At 41.4% G+C, this 25,506-nt stretch overlaps 1 protein-coding gene across 3 annotated transcripts in view; it reads right to left on the bottom strand.

Annotated features, from left to right (window-relative positions):
- Positions 1-3,630: 3,630 nt before the first annotated feature.
- The window catches only part of RPH3A (rabphilin 3A), a 514,708-nt gene continuing 492,832 nt past the window's right edge, over positions 3,631-25,506 (bottom strand). For all 3 annotated transcript variants that reach the window (XM_075323991.1, XM_075323981.1, XM_075323999.1), the window contains 3 exons: positions 25,111-25,192; positions 23,476-23,572; positions 3,631-10,494 (listed from right to left, as the gene is read on the bottom strand). In XM_075323991.1, the coding sequence (XP_075180106.1) occupies positions 10,364-10,494; positions 23,476-23,572; positions 25,111-25,192 (310 nt within the window). In that variant the 3' untranslated portion in view covers positions 3,631-10,363. The remainder of the gene's footprint in view (positions 10,495-23,475; positions 23,573-25,110; positions 25,193-25,506) is intronic.

Genomic DNA, 25,506 nt, shown 5'->3' with positions numbered 1-25,506 from the left:
CAATACCAAGATAGGTTATTAAACTTGGAGTTATTCAGTTTGGAAAAAGGAAGGCTTAGGGGCGATCTCATTACAATGTACAAATATAAGGGGACAGAATAGAGACCTTCCTAATGATCTTTTTGCTCCTAGGCCTGCAACAGAGGCCAAGGGGGAATCCACTATGTCTAGAGGAAAGAAGATTTTAAGGGAATCTGTCAGCAGGTTTTTGCTATGTAAGCCAAGGACAACGTGATGTAAGGGTTAAAAAACAAAAAACAACTGTGCTTCTTTTATCAGTGTGTGTGCACAATTTTTTACGTAAACGAAATGGTTTATTACCCTGTGATTACAATTAGAAGACTAGAAACTCATCTGTGCATGCCAGTACGACATGCCCCCTGCTATAATTGACACCTCACAGCAAATGCACAACATCTGTTGAGAGCCTGGTATAGGCGGGAAAGCTTGGCTGTGTTCCTGATTCTAAATTCTTTGATTGTTTCAGAACGACTTCAGCCAGTAATCTAGGAGATACACTGTTGGATTCAGGATCTCCTTGCCTATATTACGTTGTTGTTAGAAAAGGTAGCAAAAACCTACTCATAGATTCCCTTTAATCATAATCACAGACACAAATTCCTTACTGTGAAAGCAGTGAGACTATGAAACTCTCTGCTGCATAGATGTATTACTAATCTAAAGTATAGAGAGGTCTGGATGCATTTCTTGAAAAATATAATATTACTGGTTATGTGTAGTGATGGGTGGCCTGACAGATAACCTGGACCGGTGGATCTAACCATATTTATAAAAAAATCTGGTTCTAGCCTGGAACTGATCCCGCATATCTGGCTGGATGTCAGTCCCCATATAAATCTATGGGGACCAGAATCTGTAGCATAAAAATGGTAGTAGAAGGGATAGGGGGATTGGAGCAAGTGCTTCGTACTTACCAAGTCTCCGGCGCAGCCATTTCTGCTCCCACAGCTGCTCATTCTTCTTTGCAGGCCGCTCATTATTGCTCATCCATATTCACTATTTCCTCCACCCACTGGCAGTCCTGGCATCTGTGATTGGTTGCAGTCAGACATGCCCCTAGCCTGTTTGACAGTGTGTCTGGCTGCGTGCAATCACAGACCCTGTCTGGAGGTCACTGTAGATTGGAGTAAAAACAAATAAAGAAATAAATCGTACGATCCCCCATTAATAGAGACTGTGCCCTCATTCATATTTAGTGATTGTCACTTATCACACTGTTGTTTGATTGTACATTTTTTTGCGGGCACAATTTATGAATGATTTGGCACTGATCATCATCAGGTACATCTGATTTACAGCCCCTGCATGCATATAATGCCTCTATTTGCACTGTAAACCGCTGACATTTTCATATTTGTTATATACTAGCTCTAGTACTTGGCATTGCCCGGGATAGTAACTAAGTGTCTCTCTGTCACTCTCACGCTCCCCATCTTCCACTCTCTCCCTCTCAGTCTGTCTGTCTCCCTCTCGGTCTGTCTGTCTCCCTCTCGGTCTGTCTGTCTCCCTCTCGGTCTCCTTCTGCCTCTCTATCTCTCTCTGTGTCTGACACTGAGTGTGCCTGTCTCTGAGTAAACCTGTCTTTGGGTGTCTGTGTCCCTGGGTGTCTGTGTCCCTGGGTGTCTGTGTCCCTGGGTGTCTGTGTCCCTGGGGGTCTGTGTCCCTGGGGGTCTGTGTCCCTGGGGGTCTGTGTCCCTGGGGGTCTGTGTCCCTGGGGGTCTGTGTATTTCTATCTTTATGTATCTGTGTGTGTGTTCGTGTCTCTGTGTGTCTCTATGTCTGTGTCTCTATGTGTGCCTGTCTAGGTGTGTCTTTGTATCAGTCTGTGTGTGTGTCTCTTTGTTTGTCTATGTGTTTCTCTTTGTGTGTCTGTCTGTGTGTCTGCCTCTGTATGTCTCTCTGTGTGTCACTGTCTGTGTGTGTCTCTGACTTTGTGTGTGTCGGTCTTTGTGTGCGTCTGTCTTTGTGTGCGTCTGTCTCTGTGTGTGTCTGTCTCTGTGTGTGTCTGTCTCTGTGTGTGTCTACCGATATCATATTGCCTCATATTGCCCCTGTAAAGCGCGGGGTAAAACTTTCCCCTTGAAACATAGTCTATGACATTCCCTGAGTCAAATGAAGCGGCTGTTCAAAATTTCGTGATTGTAAATGTGACGGTGCAGATTCCTTTAGCGGACACACACACACAGCATTATATATTAGATTTAATTAGTCAGTATATGTGATATAGGGCTATGTGAAATATATATATACTTTTTTGATCCATGCATATATACCCTTACCTTACGATGTTCTTTGGGAATATGTGATCCACCATTTTTTCTGCACCCTAAACTCTCTTTTTTATATACTGTCTTGTGTATTTTTTATGTGTTTGAATAAAATTAATTGGTATTCCATAATTATGGATTCTGACCATGTTATTTTGCTTTTGGATATTAATTGGTTAGGAGTTTTCCTTGTTAAATTTGTCCCTCATGACTATGGTTTTTCAGATGATATTGATCCTATATAAATACATGTGTAGTAAATACAAAATCTTCCTTTGTAAAACCTTATAAAAGGAACAGGGCAATTCATTAAAATGTGGAGAAAAAGCGGTTCTGGCAAGAGGTCGTAATGGCTGCTACTATAGACAAGCCCGGACACCAGCCCCAATGAGGCTTCAGGGAGGGCGAACATGACTGAGGAGGGATGTTAGGCCTGAGGGAAAACAAAGGGTTAAGGTGCAGTGTATTTTGTGTGGGAAAGTGTGGGGTGGAGTCATGGGGATTGGTCAGGGGGTGGTCAGTTGTGGGGTGGATAAATAGGGCAGAAATGTGGGGAGGGGGTTATTCTTTACCTGGCAGACGTCCGGAATTGTCCCACCCTAATTTTAAGATCTTCTGGAGATTGACATGGAGAAACGAAGAGGATTGACATTGTCGCAGCAGTTGGCGGAAAGGAGGGGGGTATTTGAAGTCTGTGGATTGCACAAACAGCGGGGGGGGAACCCTGTGCAGGAATGGGTTAGCCCTGGTGGTGCATTGGTATACTTGGTTAAGGTGGGTCCCTGCTGTGCTGGGTCACAGCAGGGCATGTTAATGTGGGTTCCTGCTGGGCTGGGTCCCAGTGGGACATTGGTTGGGCAACACTCGGCTTGGTGACCTCGAGCCGGTGTGGTGAGGCTGAGGGTACGTGGTGGAGCTGGTGTTGCAATCATGTACAAAGGGCTCTTCATTTACCCCCCTTCCTTTGGTGGTTATGTTTATGGAATATTACTATGTTTATGGTTGAAATGTTATTGTTTGTTTGGTGTTAATGAACTGGCTGCTGTGGCCGTTTACATCCAATGTCACGCAGTCGTGTCTTTTTCTTAGGTTAAGATGGGGAAAGTGTGGGTTTTTGGGTTGGGTCATTACAGCAAGGCCGTCAGACTTTCCTAAGTCAAGCAGCATCTATAAAAGGGCTGGATGCTTTTCTCAGGACACATGATATTGCGGGTTATAAATAATCTAGTGATAGAGAATGTATAACTGGTGGAGAAAAGTTGGACTCCATGGACATGTGGTGTTTTTCAACCTATATGGAGTTTGCAATTATGTAACTATATAAATAAACAAATTCAACACATTTACTTGAGTTTTTCTTTATTGGACATCACATAAGGAAATAAGTAAGTTATATTTGCATGCAAAGGAAGACAGGTTCTTTTCTAAATTCTTGGTAACATAAGTTAGGTCAATTTTTCTGGTAAATTCACATCATGCTCTTTGAAATGCAAACATCAGCATATAAGTGTCTGCGCCATTTCAGTCCATATGTGCATGCGTTATTTACAAAGAAAAAATTATTTCTGCTCAGCTGAAGTGTCTGAAAATGGCGCATCCAATCCAGTGAAAAAATATACAGTTGAATATGGAGAAAATATCCTAATCTCAGTTGATCAGAAAACACAAATATTAACCTGTAATTGATCGTTATTGCAGTATTAATTGTCTGGAAAACAAAGTGATAAGAAAATTCTAAATCAAATAATGCGATTCGTAATGATTCTTTTTTCCTGGCGATAGTGGTATAATACACATAAAGGATCATGTCTTACAATCCCAATGTATGTACCATATAATGTAGATTAATACATTGTACAAAGGAGGAATTGTTAGCACATCACATCTTCTGTCATAACTTATCAGCAAATTGATTCTAATGAACTAAGTTTCTAATTTCACATAAAAGAATCAGAATCACCAGGTCATGTTGTATTAATTGTAGCTCAACCCTTTTCCCTAAACTACAATACCAGACACATCCCGTTGCTGGCTATGATGCGTTTGTGAAACTAAAAAGCCTTTTATGTTCCTATTCTGTACAATTCTTTTAAAAAAATATTAACATACGAGACTTGGTTGTAGCATTATTATGAACATTTTAACGCACATGAATAATCTTGTGATGCTACAGCACAAAAAAATAGGATTTTGTGTTTGCTGTAAAAAATAGATTTCATTCATTGCTATAGGCATGGCCACAAATATCTTGTACATTAGGCCTCTTTATGAAAAAAGAGCCTTGCTGACCATAACAACCAATCAGAGCTCAGCCTTTATTCTGAAAACTCCTCTGATTGGTTGCTAGAGGAACAAGTTGTGATAAATATGATCTTTATACTTTTCATATATAATGTGACATTACTTGTATCTCATGATGTACACTCAATTACTTTTTACTTATTTTTTAATATTATTGAACCAAAATAAATAATCTGTTATGACATGGGATGTGTTGCATTATTGCACCGGCATCAAAATAAATTCCATGACATTTTGTAAAGATTTTATATAAAGTATTACAAATCCAGACAAACAACTAATTCAGGAGAGCTGCGATGATTTCGCTGGATGGATGACAAGTCATGTAGGTCAGAATATATACCATTGGGACTCATTTATGAAAATTTTGAAAGCAACTGAAAAAAATCCTATAGGAACCAAAAAGAGCTAAACTCTCTTTTTAAATTGCGATAAAAAAAAATGAAAACCTCTTGGTGGTCGGTTGTCGTGCATCAAGGCCCGTTTTTCTGCTACACAGATTTAGTAAATATAGCCCAGTGTGTTCTTTAAAACTTTGGCGTTGGAAATACAAAACGTAAATCTGATAATGTTCTCTGTTCTAATTTCATAGTGTTTGTTTAAAAATATATATAAATGAACGTTCCAGAGTTACCAGGGCTAGGACAGACCAAAAAGCTTTTTTTTTTCCATACTACTACCAGTAAGCACCATAACAATACAAAGATGACACTTTACAAATTAGATTATCAAGTATGCTAAGTAATCTAATAACCTTTACATATCCTTTTAACTAAATAAGAAACATGATATCCTATGGAGAAATAAAGTCTATAATACCCAGACATTGATAAGCATTTGAACCCATGTAAATGGTGCCAAAGTTCTATCATTGATGTTCCACTGAGAATTATTCCCATCTCCAAGATCCTATCACAATATGTAGTAGGCATAATAATAACAATAATATTCGCAAATAAATCCAATTAGGAATGTAGTAGAGTTCTTCTGATATATCCATGTCTCTTACCTCTTGTACAGGGCATTGCAGCTTAGCTATCCATGGTTAAGACCACGAGCAACTAACTAACTGACACTATATGAGTGGTCGTAACCATGGATAGCTAAGCTGCAATGCCTTGTAAATGAGGTAAGAGACATGGCTATATCAGGAGAACTATCCTTCATTTCTTATTGGAGGTATTAGCTATTATTATTATTACACCTACTGCTTATTGGGATACGATTTTGGAGATGGGAAAATCCCTTTAAGCTTCTGTAACAACCATTGAGCAGAGGGTCTCCAAGCATAATAGGAAAACGGGGAAAAATTGCTTGGGTTTAGTGAAACAGTCCTGGAAAAGTCAAGATTGTTAGGGCTTCATGAGTTGAAAATCAGAGCTAAATTGTGGACATTAATTGAACATTTATTTGAAACTTGGACTATAAAAGAAATCAAAATTAATCCTCACATTGAAAAAATGTCCAAGAGTTGGAAATGGTATAAAATAAAAATTAACTTCCTGAACAACTAAATCTCACATCATAAAAAAATGGCACTCTGGTGGTCTCTACTAGTTTTGCAGCGCAAACATATTATCCATAGTTCACTGCAGCCAATCACTGAGCTCAGCATGATATATGCATGTGCAGAATTTGACTGTTTTTCCCAATAATAGGCCACAGCAGCCACATGATAGACAGGACTCATCACTGCAAAACTGGAGGAGACGAGTTGCAGTGCTGGAGCAGCAAGGGATTTACCGGGTGAACAATGGCTTCTTTCATTTTTTTATTGACATAATTTTCTGCCGTTAGGCAACTTCCTCAAAATCCAGTGCAACCCATTAAATACAGCAGATTCCTCCTAGTGGAGCAAGTATATACCTAGATATTGATTGGAGTGTTTAGAACAAGATTGTTACTTATTAAAGTGAGCGGTGTACTGAGTATGAAATTCCACTATTAGGCCTAAGACACGGCATGAAAATCAGACCGAGTGGAATGCGCGATTATTTTCTCGGCTGCAATCGGATCAAGAATACAATCGCAGCATGCTGCGACTGTAATGCGAGACTCTTTCTCTCGCACCCATTCAAGTCTATGGGGCGAGAGAAAGATCACACTGCACTCGCAGTACACCAATGTACCGCGAGTGCAGGGCGATCATGGCAATAGCCGGCTATGGAGGAGAGAGGAAGATAAATCACTCCCCTCCTCAGCGTTGGCCCTCCCCTCCTCAGTGCTGGCCCGTGCCCTGCAGCTGAGGTCCAATCACATGATCGGACCTCAGTCGCAGTGACACTCGCATGACACTTGGCTCCCGCTGTGCTGCCAGCGTGAGCCGAGTGTCATGCGAGGATCGCATGAGTCCCCGTGTGGCCCCGGCCTTATGCACTTTCTGTAAATGGTCATTGAGTTCTTAAGGGTGATTAGAGTCAAGGTGACTACATGTAATATCAGTCTAGTAACCTGTTATCAGACAAGGACTGACTGACTTCTGCCTTTAAAAATCTAAAATCCAAAATTCCAAATGGAGTCAAGAAAAGCTAAAAGTGAAAGTGAACCTGACAATTTCATAGTCACAAATATGATATCCTCAGTTGATCCACTTTGAATCCAGCCGTTATTAACTCCAGCTTCATAGATCATTGTAGCACTAGAGAAGGCAGCTATAAAGTCACCTTGACCAAATCCATGGTTTAAACAAGCACAACATAGTTCATACTAAGTATCTTGTAGTTTATGTAGTGTTAACGTTTGAAAGAAACAACTGCAATTGTAATAAAAAGGGTCCTGCAATTAAAAATGTGTTATAGCAAACAGGTGATTATTTGTTTTATAGATTTCACTATATAATAGAACTCAGACTCTAAACAGAAGTGTCGGCCTCCCCCTGTGTAATCCCATTAAAATACTGTGTGAATAGGTCAGTCAGGGGTTGATATGTTACTGTTTAATGAAAGAATAAGTCTAATTTTCCTATATAAAGCAGAGGTAGATTATTATCGCTTTCTCCTAATTCTATGAATATGTGACAGACTATTAATATTTCATACCATTTGTATTTACTAAATGGTAAATATTTTATTGCATTCTTCATTACTACTGTCTGACCAACTAAGTGAAGTATAAAAATGTCTATTGATGCACGAGTTATCGTTAATATGAGTTGGCAGTGGCACTAATATAAAGTATTGTGTGAAAAAAGGTGCGTCTTAATGGGATTAGTTGCACAGTGTGAAAAATAAAAAAAAAGCAAAACTATAGGATTATATTGTAGAAGTAAAACCGAAAACAGCAACTGCCGGTATAGAGAACACTTGAAATATTATCTAACGCTTCAACACTTAAAATTTAAAGGACTGTACTGGAAATTTATACTGATGGCGAAGCCATAGGACACCCGGCACCACCACTCAATCAAGTGTTCCCAGTGCCAGCAGCGGACAAATGTGCCGAGTTCTGGAGCTGCACAGCACCGTTAACAGAATAGTGGCCGGGGCCAGTACTGAACATCCTCCCCCTATTCAAATCAATACGGAGTTGGATGTACAGTATCTAGTTGCAGCCAATATTCCATAATCCATGTGCAGCTCAACACATCCGGCTGCCTCCGGCACTGGACATACTACAATCCACAATAGGTATCTCTGTAACTGCAGAAATCAGGTAAGAACATTTTTTCCTATTACTACATTCTACTACAGCCAAAATTAGCAATAGAAATTTAAGCAATATGGAAAACTGCAGCTTACAAAGGAATATTTCATCTCTATGGTAATCTCTGAAAATAGTATTGTCAGATGAATTTCACTTTTGATTAAAACAGAGGAGCAGGCCATGGGTTCCTCTCTTGAAGACCAGAAATAGAAGTTGTAAGTCATATTTTTACTTTTGCAATGTTCTAGTTTAATTCATATGGAAAGTAGATGACCTATTGGAAAGTTCAAACATGACTTTAGAGGATGTATTTCATGAAGACTTTAAAATCCTGCATAATGGCATCATTCCATAGAGTTTAGTTTGTTTTTCTTTGTAATGAATATGTCATATGACTTTAAGAGCAGAAATTAAGGGGCCCATATGGAAAATCCTTATGGGTTAACCATTATTTTCAATAGCATTTATCTCTTTCTTCGCCTATCCACAAAAAAGTTTAATATCTCTAAGGGCTCGTTCAGATGACAGGGATTTTGTGACTTGTGCACAAAAACAGACTTAGTTTAATCAGTGCTTTTAAGCACAATATCATTAAAGAGGTTGTCAATTACTTTTATATTGATGGCCTATTTTTAGGATAGGTTATTAATGTCTGATCGGCAGGGCCAATCTCCGCACTCCGCCAATCAGCGGTCCTCGGTGCCGGCGGTAGCAGGAAATGTTTTGTTCCAGAGCTACTCCGTTAACGCATAGCGGCTGAAGCCAGGTACTGCACATCCACCTCCTATTCAAATTAATAAGAGGCTGAGGAGCAGAACCGGCTGCAATCAGAAGACAGGGCATCTCCGGAACAGAGCATTTCCAGCTGCACCAATAAAAGGCTGATCGACAGGCATGCCAAATGTCCGACTCCAGCTGATCGGACAATAATGACTTATCCTAAGGAATAGACCATCAATGTAAAAGTAGTGGATAACCTTTTTAAAGTTTGGAAGTTTGGACAAAGTTTCATGAATTTTTCTTGAATAAAAAAAGAATAATGGAGGTTTCTTGGCATTCTCATGTCAAACATATGGCATCTGAGTACCTTCTGATTTGTTTCTCAGACTCAGACTTGTATTGCAGAGATTGATCCGAGCCTCAGTTCAAAGGCAGACAAGTCGCCATTAATTTGTGAGGATCACTCAGTAAGAAAAAATACAGACATGTGAAAAGATCAATAGAACATAACAGCTACGAGTTTTATCCATTAAAAACACAGATATAACTCATACAAGAAACTCTGATGTCTAAATGAGCCCCAAGTCGGTTGGTCCTCAGCTGTCCCAAGGTGCACATGGTCAATCCACCCCAGTCATTATATGTGTACTGTGAAATTGTGAGATAATAATTATTCTTTTTGTGCCACTGAAAGTTGCAAAATTTCAATACCAATTTCTTTTTCTATTATAGTTAAAGGTTCTGACTACTAGATCTAATTAAAAAAACAGCAATTCCAACAACTAGAGACTAACAAGTACTGGGGGAGTTCAATCTGAATAAGATAAATGTTTTTTACCCCAAAAACTTTTTTGTACAAACATTTGGTCAGAAGAAGACATTATATTAGCAAGTGGAAAACGGTAGAACTTGTATCTGAATATATAGTTGTTTTGTGCTCTGAAATATCATCTTGTCATTATGTTACATAGTGAGGCACAGGAGACCTGTACCCGTCAGGTAAGCAATCACTATTTCTACTACAAGACAAAATGTGCACGGTTATATATGTAAGATTTGTTTGTACAAAGACATTGTGCCTTATTAAAGATTTGAATAAAAATAAAGTTCCATTTTATACAGTATATGTTTCTTTAGATTTCACCGGCAATGGACATAAAGGTTTGCCATGTAAGGAGGTAATGTAGCACGGGGGCAGAACAACAAACACGGGAATCATTTCTGTCAGCATTTGTCCCAAGGACATACACAAATGCGGCATTTTTTTAATTGAATAAAGAATATACTAATAGCAACTATATTATTTCTATCGCTAAAAGCTATAAGTGTGAATGCTTTGGAAGACAAGACACAAAAAGTTTACAGTGACTTGGTATAGAGCATAAATGCTTATGAAACACTGCATCTGTCTCTTAATCGCTTGCTACATGGTTTTCATTCTGTAGAACATGCCAGCGTTCAATCTTCTTATCTTTGTTCTTCAGGCACTCATACCAATGTTTCAAGCGTTCTCCTTTGGCATTGATGCCCAACTGACAACCACCTGCAAGGAGACATTGAAGAAGAAATCTTTCTTTAAATAGGAATAACAGGTTTCTTCTCAAATGTTTTAGAACAATTCTTACAGCACAAATAGAGAACAGAGACTGGGGATTAATAAAGTAGAAAAAAAAATATACTTTATTAGCAAAAACCTAAAAACAAATAATGTTTTAAACACTGTAGAATTTAAATTTGTTTTCACTTTCTTGTATTAATGTTGTATATAAACCTTTCCCATTACAGTTTTCTTTCTTTGCTTTTTTTTTTCTCATCCCTGCCTTCCAGGAGCCATATTGTTACGGTTGCTGCGAGCACTGGAGACTATGTCCAGATTTCTTGCTACTGCACATGTGCGAGCGCTGGAGACTAAGTCCAGATTTCTTGCTACTGCACATGTGCGAGCGCTGGAGACTAAGTCCAGATTTCTTGCTACTGCACATGTGCGAGCGCTGGAGACTAAGTCCAGATTTCTTGCTACTGCACATGTGCGAGCGCCGGAGACTAAGTCCAATCTTGGAGCCATTGCACATGTGCGGGTGACATCATCGCTGACACGAGGTCACATGTCTCTGACACCTTCTATGCCGATTGGTCGCTGGTCATGTGCTTGTGACGTCTTGCTCGGTGATAGGCCAGCATGACGTCACTCCTGTCGTTCTGGCAGCGGATTGGCTCTGGTGTCCTCCATCTTGGATGAGGCACAGAGTCTATATAAGACCCTGACACACGCCGCATGGTGCTCAGTCCTCTTGGTTCATGCATATGAGTAGACGCTCTGTGCGCGTTCCTCTAGGCATTCCTCTGTCTATGCTAGGTGAGCGCTACCGGCAGGGTAGCGTTCTTATACCTTACAGCTTCGGCTGCTGTCCGTATCCTTACCTCTTAGGGGAGCGGACATAGGCAGGTGCCTGAGGCACATGGTCTGGCTGGGCCTTGTGATTCTACTCGTAGGTGGACGTTGCCGCTAGGGTAACGTTCCTTATACTGCGTCTGGCAGTTGTTCGTATCCTCGCACACTAGGGGAGCGAACAGAGGTAGGAGCTTTGTGCGGCTTACGCTGCTGTTCGTCTCTTTTGCACCACTAGAAGAGCGGACCTAGGCAGGTGCCATATCTAGTGGTTCGTGTCCTCGCACACTAGTGGAGCGAACGCAGGTAGGAGCTTTGTGCGGCTTATGCTGCTGTTCGTCTCTTTTGCACCACTAGAAGAGCGGACCTAGGTAGGTGCCATTTCGCACACATTGCCTTTGTCTCTGTGATTATTAACAGAGATCATTCCACACACCCTCCAAGTAAGGGAGGAATTGCTTTACTTACTTATTATATCCTTCTGTCAGTTAACAGAGGTATTGCACTCTGCCATAGTCTGCAGCAAAGTCTTTGCACGGTGGACCCTGACTGTCTGATACTCCTTTCGGTTATTATCAGACAGCCCCCCGTAACATTAGGACTGAGCCAAGGGTCTGGCAGTTATGGCAGAATATCAGCAGTTACACCGTTACATACAAGTACTTGAGTCACGGCTCAAGAGTATAGAGGATAAACCTCAGACCATGGTGACATCTGCACATGATCCTCGACTTGCTCTGCCAAACAGATATTCTGGCGATGCCAGATCATGTCGTGGTTTCATTAGTCAGTGTCAGATACACCTAGAGGTCAACTCTTCTCGCTTCTCTACGGAGAGGTCCAGAGTAGGCTTTATCATCTCCTTACTTCAGGACAAAGCCTTAGAATGGGCGACTCCCCTATGGGAGCGCTCTGATGTGGTTACTCTGAGACATCAAGACTTTCTTGATGCTCTTAAGGCGGTATTCATGGGTCCGCAGGTTACCCATGATGCGGCCCTGAGACTGTTAGATCTATCTCAGGGTTCGTTATCCACTAGTTCTTATGCCATTGCTTTTAGAACTCTGGTGGCAGAACTAGATTGGCCAGAGAAGGTGTTGATTCCTATCTTCTGGAGAGGGTTGGCAGGCTATGTCAAGGATGCCCTTGCTACTCGTGAGGTCCCTGCTTCTCTGGAGGACTTGATCACAGTAGCAACGAGGATCGATGTACGCCATAAGGAACGTAGACTCGAGGTCTCTTCCTCACGCCCTAAGCATCGGGCTATTCCAGTTGTTGAGGGTCCACTACCATCTTCCTCAGCATCTGAAACATCTCCCACTCCTATGGAGTTAGGTCATACGTTCTCCAGACTACGCAAGTCTGGTCCTTCTATATGCTACGTATGTCGTCAGGCTGGGCACTATGCCAACAAGTGTCCTAGTCGTCAGGGAAACTCCCTGGCCTAGTAACCATTAGAGGGGGGTTACTAGAGACGTCTTCTGCACCCTCTAAGTGTTGTATCCCAGGTCAGCTCTCGTTATCTGAGAATACATGGCCTATTATGGCTTTTGTGGATTCCGGAGCTGACGGGATTTTTGTGTCCTCAGGATTTGTAAAGGGACACAATATTCCCTCTATCATGTTAGAGGTGCCTATTCCTGTCCGTGTTGTTAATGGAACTATGTTGTCTGACTCCATTACATTGAGGACAGTTCCCTTGCGCCTTTCCCTGTCTCAGGGTCACATAGAGGAGATTTCTTTTCTTGTTTTGCCTGAGGGTATAGACGACGTCCTTCTGGGTCTTCCATGGCTTCGGACTCATGCTCCTCACATTGACTGGGAGTCTGACAGCATTATTAGTTGGGGTTCGAAATGTCAGTCCCGATGTCTTCCCTTACCACCTAAGGTCGTTGCGGTTGCATCAACTGATCTCTCTCCCATACCTACACCCTATTTGGATTTCGCTGACGTGTTCTCCAAACAGGGTGCTGAGGTTCTTCCACCCCATAGGCCGTATGACTGTGCCATAGACCTTATCCCAGGTTCGGTTCCACCTAAAGGCAGGGTTTACCCCCTGTCGATACCTGAGTCGGAGGCCATGTCGACCTATATAAGAGAGAGTTTAGAGAAGGGGTTCATTCGTAAGTCTGTCTCTCCCGCGGGAGCTGGGTTTTTCTTTGTTCGGAAGAAAGAGGGTGATTTGCGTCCCTGCATAGATTACAGGGGTCTCAACGCAATCACAATAAAGAACAAATACCCATTACCTTTAATTTCGGAGCTCTTTGACAGACTGAGAGGAGCTCAAGTTTTTACGAAGTTGGATCTGCGGGGTGCGTATAACTTGGTACGAATTCGAAAGGGTGACGAATGGAAGACCGCTTTTAACACCCGAGACGGTCACTATGAATACCTCGTCATGCCTTTTGGGTTATGTAATGCACCCGCAGTATTTCAGGACTTCGTAAACGATGTGTTCAGGGATTTACTGTTATCCTCAGTAGTGGTGTATCTAGACGACATCCTGATTTTTTCTCCTGATCTGGAGACTCATCGTCAGGATGTCATTCGTGTCCTTTCCCGTTTAAGGGAGCACTCATTGTTTGCTAAACTCGAGAAATGTGTATTCGAGCAGTCCTCATTGCCTTTTTTGGGTTACATTATCTCACAAGAGGGTCTGGCTATGGATCCTGCGAAGCTCTCTGCTGTCCTGCAATGGTCTGAACCTCATTCCTTGAAGGCGGTGCAACGCTTCTTAGGATTCATAAATTATTACAGGCAGTTCATACCCCATTTTTCTACTTTGGTGGCCCCTTTGGTGGCCTTGACTAAGAAAGGTGCTAATCCCAAAGCCTGGTCTACTGAGACATCTCAGGCTTTTGAGGCAGTAAAAAGACACTTTTCAACTGCTCCCGTTCTTCAAAGACCCGATGAGAATAAGCCCTTCCTCTTAGAGGTTGATGCCTCTTCAGTGGGTGCTGGTGCGGTCTTGTATCAAAAGAACGGTGCAGGTAGAAAAAGGCCGTGTTTCTTCTTTGCTAAAACCTTTTCACCGGCAGAGAGAAACTATACCATTGGGGATAGGGAACTGCTCGCCTTGAGATTAGCCTTGGAGGAGTGGCGTCACTTGCTGGAAGGAGCGAAACATCCTTTCCAGGTCTATACAGACCATAAGAATCTGACGTACTTACAAACCGCTCAGCGTCTGAATCCTCGCCAAGCCCGCTGGTCCTTGTTTTTCTCCCGCTTTCACTTCTCCATCAACTATCTGTCTGGGAGTAAGAATAACAAGGCAGACGCCCTGTCTCGCTCTATGCTTTCTACCCAGGAAGAGATTGATGAACCTCGTCTTATCCTTCCCTCCAGGGTTTTTCATACGCTCTCCCCTGTGACGTTAGACCAAATCCCACCGGGCAAGACCTTTGTTCCGCCTGATCGACAGAATGATATACTGTCATGGGCCCACACCTCAAAGGTGGGTGGGCATTTTGGTATTAGGCGGACACGAGAGTTACTGGAGAGGTGGTATTGGTGGCCACACTTAGCCAGCCACGTCAAGAGATATGTCGGTTCCTGCTACTCGTGTGCTCGCAACCGTCCATTACGGCAGAGACCGGCTGGGCTCTTGCATCCTTTACCAGTGCCAGATAGACCATGGGAGGTGGTAGGCATGGACTTTGTGGGTGATCTTCCATGTTCACAGGGACATAGATTTGTGTGGGTCATTACGGACCATTTCTCCCGGATGGTTCATCTCGTACCGTTATCGAGAATCCCATCTTCCAGGGTACTAGCCAAACTACAGTTAGGTCCAGAAATATTTGGACAGTGACACAATTTTCGCGAGTTGGGCTCTGCATGCCACCACATTGGATTTGAAATGAAACCTCTACAACAGAATTCAAGTGCAGATTGTAACGTTTAATTTGAAGTTTTGAACAAAAATATCTGATAGAAATTGTAGGAATTGTACATATTTCTTTACAAACACTCCACATTTTAGGAGGTCAAAAGTAATTGGACAAATAAACCAAACCCAAACAAAATATTTTTATTTTCAATATTTTGTTGCGAATCCTTTGGAGGCAATCACTGCCTTAAGTCTGGAACCCATGGACATCGCAAAACGCTGGGTTTCCTCCTTCTTAATGCTTTGCCAGGCCTTTACAGCCGCAGCCTTCAGGTCTTGCTTGTTTGTGGGTCTTTCCGTCTTAAATCTGGATTTGAGCAAGTGAAATGCATGCTCAATTGGGTTAAGATCTGGTGATTGACTTGGCCATTGCAGAATGTTCCACTTTTTTGCACTCATGAACTCCTGGGTAGCTTTGGCTGTATGCTTGGGGTCATTGTCCATCTGTACTATGAAGCGCCGTCCGATCAACTTTGCGGCATTTGGCTGAATCTGGGCTGAAAGTATATCCCGGTACACTTCAGAATTCATCCGGCTACTCTTGTCTGCTGTTATGTCATCAATAATAACAAATGTGACCCAGTGCCATTGAAAGCCATGCATGCCCATGCAATCACGTTGCCTCCACCATGTTTTACAGAGGATGTGGTGTGCCTTGGATCATGTGCCGTTCCCTTTCTTCTCCAAACTTTTTTCTTCCCATCATTCTGGTACAGGTTGATCTTTGTCTCATCTGTCCATAGAATACTTTTCCAGAACTGAGCTGGCTTCATGAGGTGTTTTTCAGCAAATTTAACTCTGGCCTGTCTATTTTTGCAATTGATGAATGGTTTGCATCTAGATGTGAACCCTTTGTATTTACTTTCATGGAGTCTTCTCTTTACTGTTGAATTAGAGACAGATTTACTGAGAGTGTTCTGGACTTCAGTTGATGTTGTGAACGGGTTCTTCTTCACCAAAGAAAGTATACGGCGATCATCCACCACTGTTGTCATCCGTGGACGCCCAGGCCTTTTTGAGTTCCTAAGCTCACCAGTCAATTCCTTTTTTCTCAGAATGTACCCGACTGTTGATTTTGCTACTCCAAGCATGTCTGCTATCTCTCTGATGGATTTTTTCTTTTTTTTCAGCCTCAGTATGTTCTGCTTCACCTCAATTGAGAGTTCCTTAGACCGCATGTTGTCTGGTCACAGCAACAGCTTCCAAATGCAAAACCACACACCTGTAATCAACCCCAGACCTTTTAACTACTTCATTGATTACAGGTTAACGAGGGAGACGCCTTCAGAGTTAATTGCAGCCCTTAGAGTCCCTTGTCCAATTACTTTTGGTCCCTTGAAAAAGAGGAGGCTATGCATTACAGAGCTATGATTCCTAAACCCTTTCTCCGATTTGGATGTGAAAACTCTCATATTGCAGCTGGGAGTGTGCACTTTTAGCCCATATTATTTACATAATTGTATTTCTGAACATGTTTTTGTAAACAGCTAAAATAACAAAACTTGTGTCACTGTCCAAATATTTCTGGACCTAACTGTATTCCTCAAGCATGTCTTTAGGCTTCACGGGATGCCAGATCGTATCATTTGTGATAGAGGCCCGCAATTTACTTCCCGTTTCTGGCGAGATCTTTGTAGCCTTCTGCAAATTGAGTTGAATCTCTCTTCGGCATACCATCCGGAGACTAATGGTTTGGTTGAACGTACCAATCAATCTATGATTATATACCTTCGACACTTTGTTGCTGAGAACCACGATAACTGGTCCTCCCTCCTACCCTGGGCAGAATTTGCCCTTAACAATTCGCTGGCTGAGGCCACTGGGCAGACACCGTTCGTACTCAATAATGGGCAACACCCTAGGGTACCGGTACCGTTTCCCGCTGCTGCACCTCCTCCTCTTGTGGCCGACTGGGCAACTAATGCCAGAGAGGTTTGGGATCGGACTCAAGAGTCGATCCAAGCAGCTAAGGACCGTATGAAGACGGTGTCCGATCGGTTTCGTCGCCCGGCTCCTGTCTTTTCTCCAGGGGACTTTGTGTGGCTCTCTGCAAAACACGTGAGACTTAGAGTGAGCTCTGTCAAATTTGCTCCTCGCTTCCTGGGTCCTTATGAGGTTCTTCGACAGGTAAATCCTGTAGTCTACCAATTGAAGTTACCTGTCCATCTTAGGATTCATGACAAATTCCATGTCTCACTGCTAAAGCCGGCTATTTTACCTCACGCTCGTGAAGTGCACTCTCCTGCCTCTGATTCCTCTTGCTCTAGCTATGAGGTCCGAGCCATAGTTGGTTCTAAGATGGTTAGAGGGCGCAGGTTCTTCTTGATAGATTGGGAGGGCTATGGCCCGGAACATCGCTCTTGGGAGCCTGAGGAGGCTGTCCATGCTCCCGACTTAGTTGCCGATTACCTGCGTCGCCGGGAGGGGGGCCCTTGAGGGGGAGGTACTGTTACGGTTGCTGCGAGCACTGGAGACTATGTCCAGATTTCTTGCTACTGCACATGTGCGAGCGCTGGAGACTATGTCCAGATTTCTTGCTACTGCACATGTGCGAGCGCTGGAGACTAAGTCCAGATTTCTTGCTACTGCACATGTGCGAGCGCTGGAGACTAAGTCCAGATTTCTTGCTACTGCACATGTGCGAGCGCTGGAGACTAAGTCCAGATTTCTTGCTACTGCACATGTGCGAGCGCCGGAGACTAAGTCCAATCTTGGAGCCATTGCACATGTGCGGGTGACATCATCGCTGACACGAGGTCACATGTCTCTGACACCTTCTATGCCGATTGGTCGCTGGTCATGTGCTTGTGACGTCTTGCTCGGTGATAGGCCAGCATGACGTCACTCCTGTCGTTCTGGCAGCGGATTGGCTCTGGTGTCCTCCATCTTGGATGAGGCACAGAGTCTATATAAGACCCTGACACACGCCGCATGGTGCTCAGTCCTCTTGGTTCATGCATATGAGTAGACGCTCTGTGCGCGTTCCTCTAGGCATTCCTCTGTCTATGCTAGGTGAGCGCTACCGGCAGGGTAGCGTTCTTATACCTTACAGCTTCGGCTGCTGTCCGTATCCTTACCTCTTAGGGGAGCGGACATAGGCAGGTGCCTGAGGCACATGGTCTGGCTGGGCCTTGTGATTCTACTCGTAGGTGGACGTTGCCGCTAGGGTAACGTTCCTTATACTGCGTCTGGCAGTTGTTCGTATCCTCGCACACTAGGGGAGCGAACAGAGGTAGGAGCTTTGTGCGGCTTACGCTGCTGTTCGTCTCTTTTGCACCACTAGAAGAGCGGACCTAGGCAGGTGCCATATCTAGTGGTTCGTGTCCTCGCACACTAGTGGAGCGAACGCAGGTAGGAGCTTTGTGCGGCTTATGCTGCTGTTCGTCTCTTTTGCACCACTAGAAGAGCGGACCTAGGTAGGTGCCATTTCGCACACATTGCCTTTGTCTCTGTGATTATTAACAGAGATCATTCCACACACCCTCCAAGTAAGGGAGGAATTGCTTTACTTACTTATTATATCCTTCTGTCAGTTAACAGAGGTATTGCACTCTGCCATAGTCTGCAGCAAAGTCTTTGCACGGTGGACCCTGACTGTCTGATACTCCTTTCGGTTATTATCAGACAGCCCCCCGTAACACATATATTATCATTATATAACTGTTGTGTAGCCAACCTTACCCCAATCAGGTATCAAATGTTGCCGCTTTATATCTGGATAACTCAGCACGGATAGGGGGAGTTGAGGCAAACTCGATAAATCAGGAATAGGATAGAAGGACCAATCCAGAGTGTTACTCCAGGTAATCCAATATCAGGAATACATAACTTTCTATTCTTCAATTAAAAACAAGCCACCATGTATGGATACAACAAGATATTTTGAAATAGTGGTCAGCATCAGACAATGTGTTTCGGTGTTTAATGCGTCTTCATTATGGTCTAAGATACCTAGATCACGATGAAGGCGCATTAAATGCCAAAACGCGTTGTCTGATACTGACCGCTATTTAAAGATATCTTGTTGTATACATAAATGGGGGCTTGTTTTTAAATGAAGAATACAAGTCAGGTTTTACTGATATTGGAATACCTGGAGTAACACTCTGGATTGGTCCTTCTATCCTATTCCTGATATATTATCATTGGTTTCATTTTCAACATGCTGAAGCTGTACAAAGTATTCATTTTTTGTGGGATAAATTGTAGTTTTCATGGCACTATATAATTTACTACATATTTCATTGGAAAGTCATAAAAAAATATTTAAAGGGAACCTGTCACCATAAAAATTCAGTCCAGTCTGAAGACACATTGGTATAGAGGAGAGGCAGCTGAGTAGATTGATGTATAGTTTTGTAAGAAAAGATTCAGTATAACCTGTTTTCTTAATTTAATCCTCTGTTCTTCCTGACTTTTTTTAGTCCAGTGGTCGGTCCTGTCAGTGATTGACAGTGTACTTTATTTGTATCCATGAGACAAGACCACCCACTGGATCAAAAATCCCAGAAAGAGCACAGGATTAAATTATTAAAAAAAAGGGTTGTACTGAATCTTTTCTTACAAAACTACACATCAATCTACTCAGCTCCTCCTGCTCTATAACATGGGGCCTGCAGACTGGACTTAATTTTCATGGCGACAGGTTCCCTCTAAAGATTTTTTTCTGACTTTCCAAACTGTAGTAAATTACCATGGTGGACAGGTTCATTTTAAGGGGTAGAACTGAAAAAAACCAATAATGGTGATTTTGTTCTTTTTAGCTTAATTTATTTTCAAAGTATTCACTACTCATTGAGAATTTCATGTTATCTATTCTGCAGGTCAGTACTATTATGGCAATGCAATTATTTGTAAAGATTCTTGTATGTGTAACTCTTAAAATTTCTATTTTTAATGTAAATAAGTTGATATTTTTCTTTAGATAAGAGGTGATTGGAATATACAGAAACAAGATCAATAAAAAAAACATTGGCTTGAAAAAAAGACTCTATGGAAAGATACTTAATTTGTGTGGGTGCATAAAAAAATCCTTTTCCCTTTATTAATAAACTGGATGTGCTGCCTCCTCGTTGTTCTGGGTATTTGTGGAGAGAGTACTTAGCCGGTTACCATTTTAGGATTTTGAAACCACTGAGGCTTTAACAAGATAATATATTAGTTTTACAGTTTTTAAATGTTTTTAAAAAGGTAATCAATATTATTTTTGCATTTCATTATTTTAATTTTATTTTTAATTCTTAAACCTACAATAGGTTAAGCATTTATACAATACACTGCAATACTTGTAATACACATTTTGGTTTTCAGCGCTCATCTGCCATACACTGACTTGTCAAAAATATTTTGTAATTAAAATATAGTCTTTAGTTATTATTTGCATCAGTAATGATGAGTTTTTAATCAGAGTAATATAGGTGACAATTTCCATAAACATGTTCTTTTCTATGTACCTATTTTGGTTGCTTTTTAAAGTAATGATTCACTTATGTATCTATTTTGAATACCACTTACACTTATTACATGGTAATTAAGTTTTCATTAGGCATTCTTTAAAACCGAACAGTATCTACCATGCAATCATGTCGCATTCATGCTTGGGCAACCAATAATTAACCTGTCTTATCATAGACATGGCATCTAAGCTCAACATCAAATTCAGGTAATTTTGATGATTCACCCATTAAATATACAGTATGTATGCATTGTAATTGAGTTTACATCTCCCTAAACAAACCGCATATTAGACAGTAGGTGTTTCTTAAAGTTAAACACTTTAGAATAGGTAACATTCTTGATTTTTGTATTTGCTCTGGCTGACGGAATGGATGGAACAGCCAAATTAATTTCACTATAACATAATTGAAACTTTCATTTGTAGATGTGGGTTATCCACTAAGAAGTTACAAGAGTAGCCATTTATGAGGAAGCTCAAAGTTTCTTTCATACTTAAAAGAGTGCACATATTTTCTCATTAATGAAGATTCATCAGTTAGGTAAACCAAATGATTAATTTATCCATGGATGTGCCCGGCACCAAAAGTTTCCAGCAATCCTGGATACTGATCACTATTTGGTGTTGTGCTATAAAGGAGGCTAGTTAAAAATATGGAGTCATTTCGTTACTAATGGATTTGACTTCAGGTTGAGCCAGGACAAAGTTCTAAGAGATTGTGTGCTCTTCACATGAACATCCGCAAATGCTGACCCGTCAACATACAGGCATTCTTTAAAGACAGCACTAAGGCAGTAGGTACAAATCAAAGTCAGATAGAGCAAGTTTTAAGTTGGGCAGATAGCAAAGGTCAAAGCGATAAGGGCAAGAAAAATATAGAAAAAAATAGACCAAACAATAAGCGAATCATTACTGTAAAAAGAAGAAGCAAACACAAACCAAAGACTTGACGCTAATGGACCTTACTGTTGAGGCTCAGGGTACTTGGGAAGGATCCCAATAAAACCTGGGGCACAATGGCATTGTCTGAAATTTGAAAAGCTGAGCCAATGAGTTGTAATATACTTTAGTATTATTTTTTTTACTTTTTGTACTAGGTGAGCTACAAATACATAAATCTTTCTTTTGTTTTTTTCTTTATAGAGATTCATTTATTGGTTTATCACAAATGTTGCACAGTATCACTGTTGTGTCAAAAACAACCAATTAAAGCTGAGCTTATATTATGCTAAAGAAGTTTAATTAATGACTGAGGCCAATCATATCCTTACCGGCCAGTCAAGTGGCACTCTTTTTGGAAGGTAGTAGTGTTGGGCATGCCATATTCGATTTATCAAAGAACAGTAAAAGTAGACACCCATATACAGTACATACAGGTTCATTCACAGAAATGCAGGACTCTTCTTGTCAGTTTTTGGAGCTTCCCATTGCAGCAAAAAAACGTAAACATGGTTTGGACTACTAGTAGCATAATACAGGATCATGGCCAATAGCAGAAAAAAAGAGCATCCAAGCATTTGAACATCAGCCATTGCTGAAGACATCTAGTAGACGATTAGGAGAAGCCTGAGTAAACGGACTTGAAAATGATCCCAACAGTAAAGCTGGTGTCACACACAGCGACAACGACAACGACGTCGCTGCTACGTCACCATTTTCTGTGACGTTGCAGCGACGTCCCGTCGCTGTCGCTGTGTGTGACATCCAGCAACGACCTGGCCCCTGCTGTGAGGTCGCCGGTCGTTGCTGAATGTCCAGCTTCATTTTTTGGTCGTCACTCTCCCGCTGTGACACACACATCGCTGTGTGTGACAGCGAGAGAGCGACAAAATGAAGTGAGCAGGGAGCAGGAGCCGGCGTCTGGCAGCTGCGGTAAGCTGTAACCAGCGTAAACATCGGGTAACCAAGGGAAGGCCTTTCCCTGGTTACACGATATTTACCTTCGTTACCAGCCTCCGCCCTTGCTGCCAGTGCCGGCTCCTGCTCTGTGCACATGTGGCTGCAGTACACATCGGGTAATTAACCCGATGTGTACTGTAGCAAGGAGAGCAAGGAGCCAGCGCTAAGCAGTGTGCGCGGCTCCCTGCTCTCTGCACTGGGACATGTAGCTGCAGTACACATCGGGTTAATTAACCCGATGTGTACTGTACCTAGGAGAGCAAGGAGCCAGCGCTAAGCGCGGCTCCCTGCTCTCTGCATATGTAGCACAGCGACGTTATGATCGCTGCTTCTGCTGTGTTTGACAGCTAAGCAGCGATCATAACAGCAACTTACAAGGTCGCTGTTACGTCACAGAAAATGGTGACGTAACAGCGACGTCGTTGTCGCTGTCGCTTAGTGTGAACCCAGCTTAAGACTTCAGAAGAGCAACTTGTCAACATCATCAGTTTGTGCAAGAGGTAAAGAAGGGAGATAAACATAAATGTGTGATGTTAGACAATTGGCTCTGGCTTATGATTGTGGACAGCCATTTTGACCCTTAATGTTGCATTATGTTTGATGAAGTATGATTCTATTAAACTGCACCAACAGCCACTTCATGATCCAAACATTGCCATATAATGCACAGCTATGGGTACGCGAATTGTGGGTCCATCTTTGATGAAAATATGCCCACAGCCATATGCAATAATTCTATGTGCAGTCTTAATAACATTTTGAAACATAATGGCACAGAATAATAAACAGAGTATCCACTGGATGACTTTTGTATATCACGCTGATTGTTATACAGACATGGCTACCTGGGTAACTTGCAAGGAATTGATTTCAGCAGAATTAACCAGCTTACCTATATAATCATTAGATTTGCCAATATCATAGTCCCAGACTGATATATCTAGCTGTTTCTTTGCCAGATCATTGTGTTTAACATCAAAGTAGAATTCCTATTAAAAAAAAATAAGGAAAAAAATTATATATGAGAAAGCAGTGTTTTTTTTTTCAAAGACTGGTTTAGTGTATCAATTTAGATTAAAATAAAAATTATTGCAGTTTATAGCCTGTTTTGTATCCAAATATAGAATTTATTAATACAGAATTTGGGTATAATTTATAATAAATGAAACATCTATAAAATTAACTAATAGATGCTACCTTCATGTGCTTTACTAATAGAGGTAGATTACTACCTACACATCTTCTTGTGCTGAGTTCACAAGTCAGTCTTAACTTAAAGGCCTTCTGTCTAAAGAACAATCTTTCCCCTTTTTCTGACAGTTTAGAGTTATCTTAGGTACAATAGATATAATGGTCTATAGTCACATAAGAGAATCCAGCTATCTTTCTACAACTAAAAATAAAATGAAGGAAGAGAGATAATAATAGCACTGAGCTACAAGAGTATTGTAAATATCACCTAAATCCTGAAGATAATCACATTTTAAAAAGTATTAAAAATAAATCTGAACCCTATGGCAATCCAATTTCTAAAAGTATATAATTGTTTGCCTTGTCATCATGAGAATTTTGAATAAAGTTATGCCAGGGTGATTATAATCAACAGAGGAACAGAAGAACGTCCTTGGTATAAAATTTACTGATTGCTCCATTTAAGAAGTGCGAATAAATGGAGGCTGTTACTTTTGCTACCTCTATCAACAAAGAATTATTGTTTGAAACTTGTAGCCCAGACTTAAAATACAGTAACCAAGGTTGTCCAATAATAATACCTGTTAAGTCATACATTAGCAGTCTTTGGTCTTATGAATACTTACAATTAGCGCTCTTAAAATATGAAAACTATTATGCCAAACTTCAGGAATTAAAAGGGTTGTCCACCACTAGGACAACCTCTTCTGATTCCACATGTTTCCCCCAGGTAAAATAATAAAGACTGTCCTCATCTCCTGTGTCGGTGCATTCCATTGGCGGTGTCCGGGATCGCAGTGCAGGGGCTCATGTGGGGTTGTGACCGCAAGCAAGCCCCGCTTCCAATCACCACTGGCTTCTTTCTGCCTGCATTTGAACCAAACAAATTATTCAACAGAAAGTGAGTGTTACGGCTGCGCTAAATTCCTGTAGATTGTTCGTTTGGTCCAAAGGCAGGGAGAAGGAAGCCAGCGTTGATTGGACATGAGGCTTGCGTGATGTCACAATACCACATGAGCCACGGCACCGCAACCCTGGACACTGCTGGAAGGCCATCAGCACGGGTGGTGTGTATAGTCTTTATTATTTTACTTGGGGGAAACATGGCACCAGAAGGGGTAGTCCTAGTATTGAATAACCTCGATAATGATGAAGAGGAGGCACATCCTGAAATGGCTGCTTTGATCACCAATAGAGCTGCTTACTCAAAAATATATTCTTTGGTTTTCACCTTTTTTAGGGTCATAAAGCAAAAGTCAGAAAAGGTCTTACAAAAATAAAAAAATCTTTACCTTTCCTCCATCATAAATACACCAATTTCTAAATGGCATCTCACCTCATTGAATTCAGGATTAAGAGTCTTTTTTTTAATTTGAGTCTTTTGCTTGGACTTTTTGCCTCCATCAGGTTTTAGCCAACTAAAATAAAAAAACAAAACATTTTTTATATGTTCTATAGAATAACATAATACTTTAGTTCATATAGGTCTATATGCAGCATGTGAATATCATACACAATCACACATTTTCATTTTTTTAGATTCATATTTATTTCCTACTTCAATTATATTCCAATGTAAAGTGCCCCACATCAGTCCAAAAAACTATCTGTGGAAAGAAACATAGGCAGACTTTTCTCGCTTACAGAGACCAACACTTAGGTACTTTTGAGATTGTACATAGTCTCTTCAAAAGGTTTATACTTTCTATCCCTAGATGTCCCCTAATTTTTT

Source organism: Anomaloglossus baeobatrachus, chromosome 1, assembly GCF_048569485.1.
Source record: "Anomaloglossus baeobatrachus isolate aAnoBae1 chromosome 1, aAnoBae1.hap1, whole genome shotgun sequence".
Lineage (NCBI taxonomy): Eukaryota > Metazoa > Chordata > Amphibia > Anura > Aromobatidae > Anomaloglossus > Anomaloglossus baeobatrachus.
This window is presented reverse-complemented; position numbering and strand designations above follow the sequence as displayed.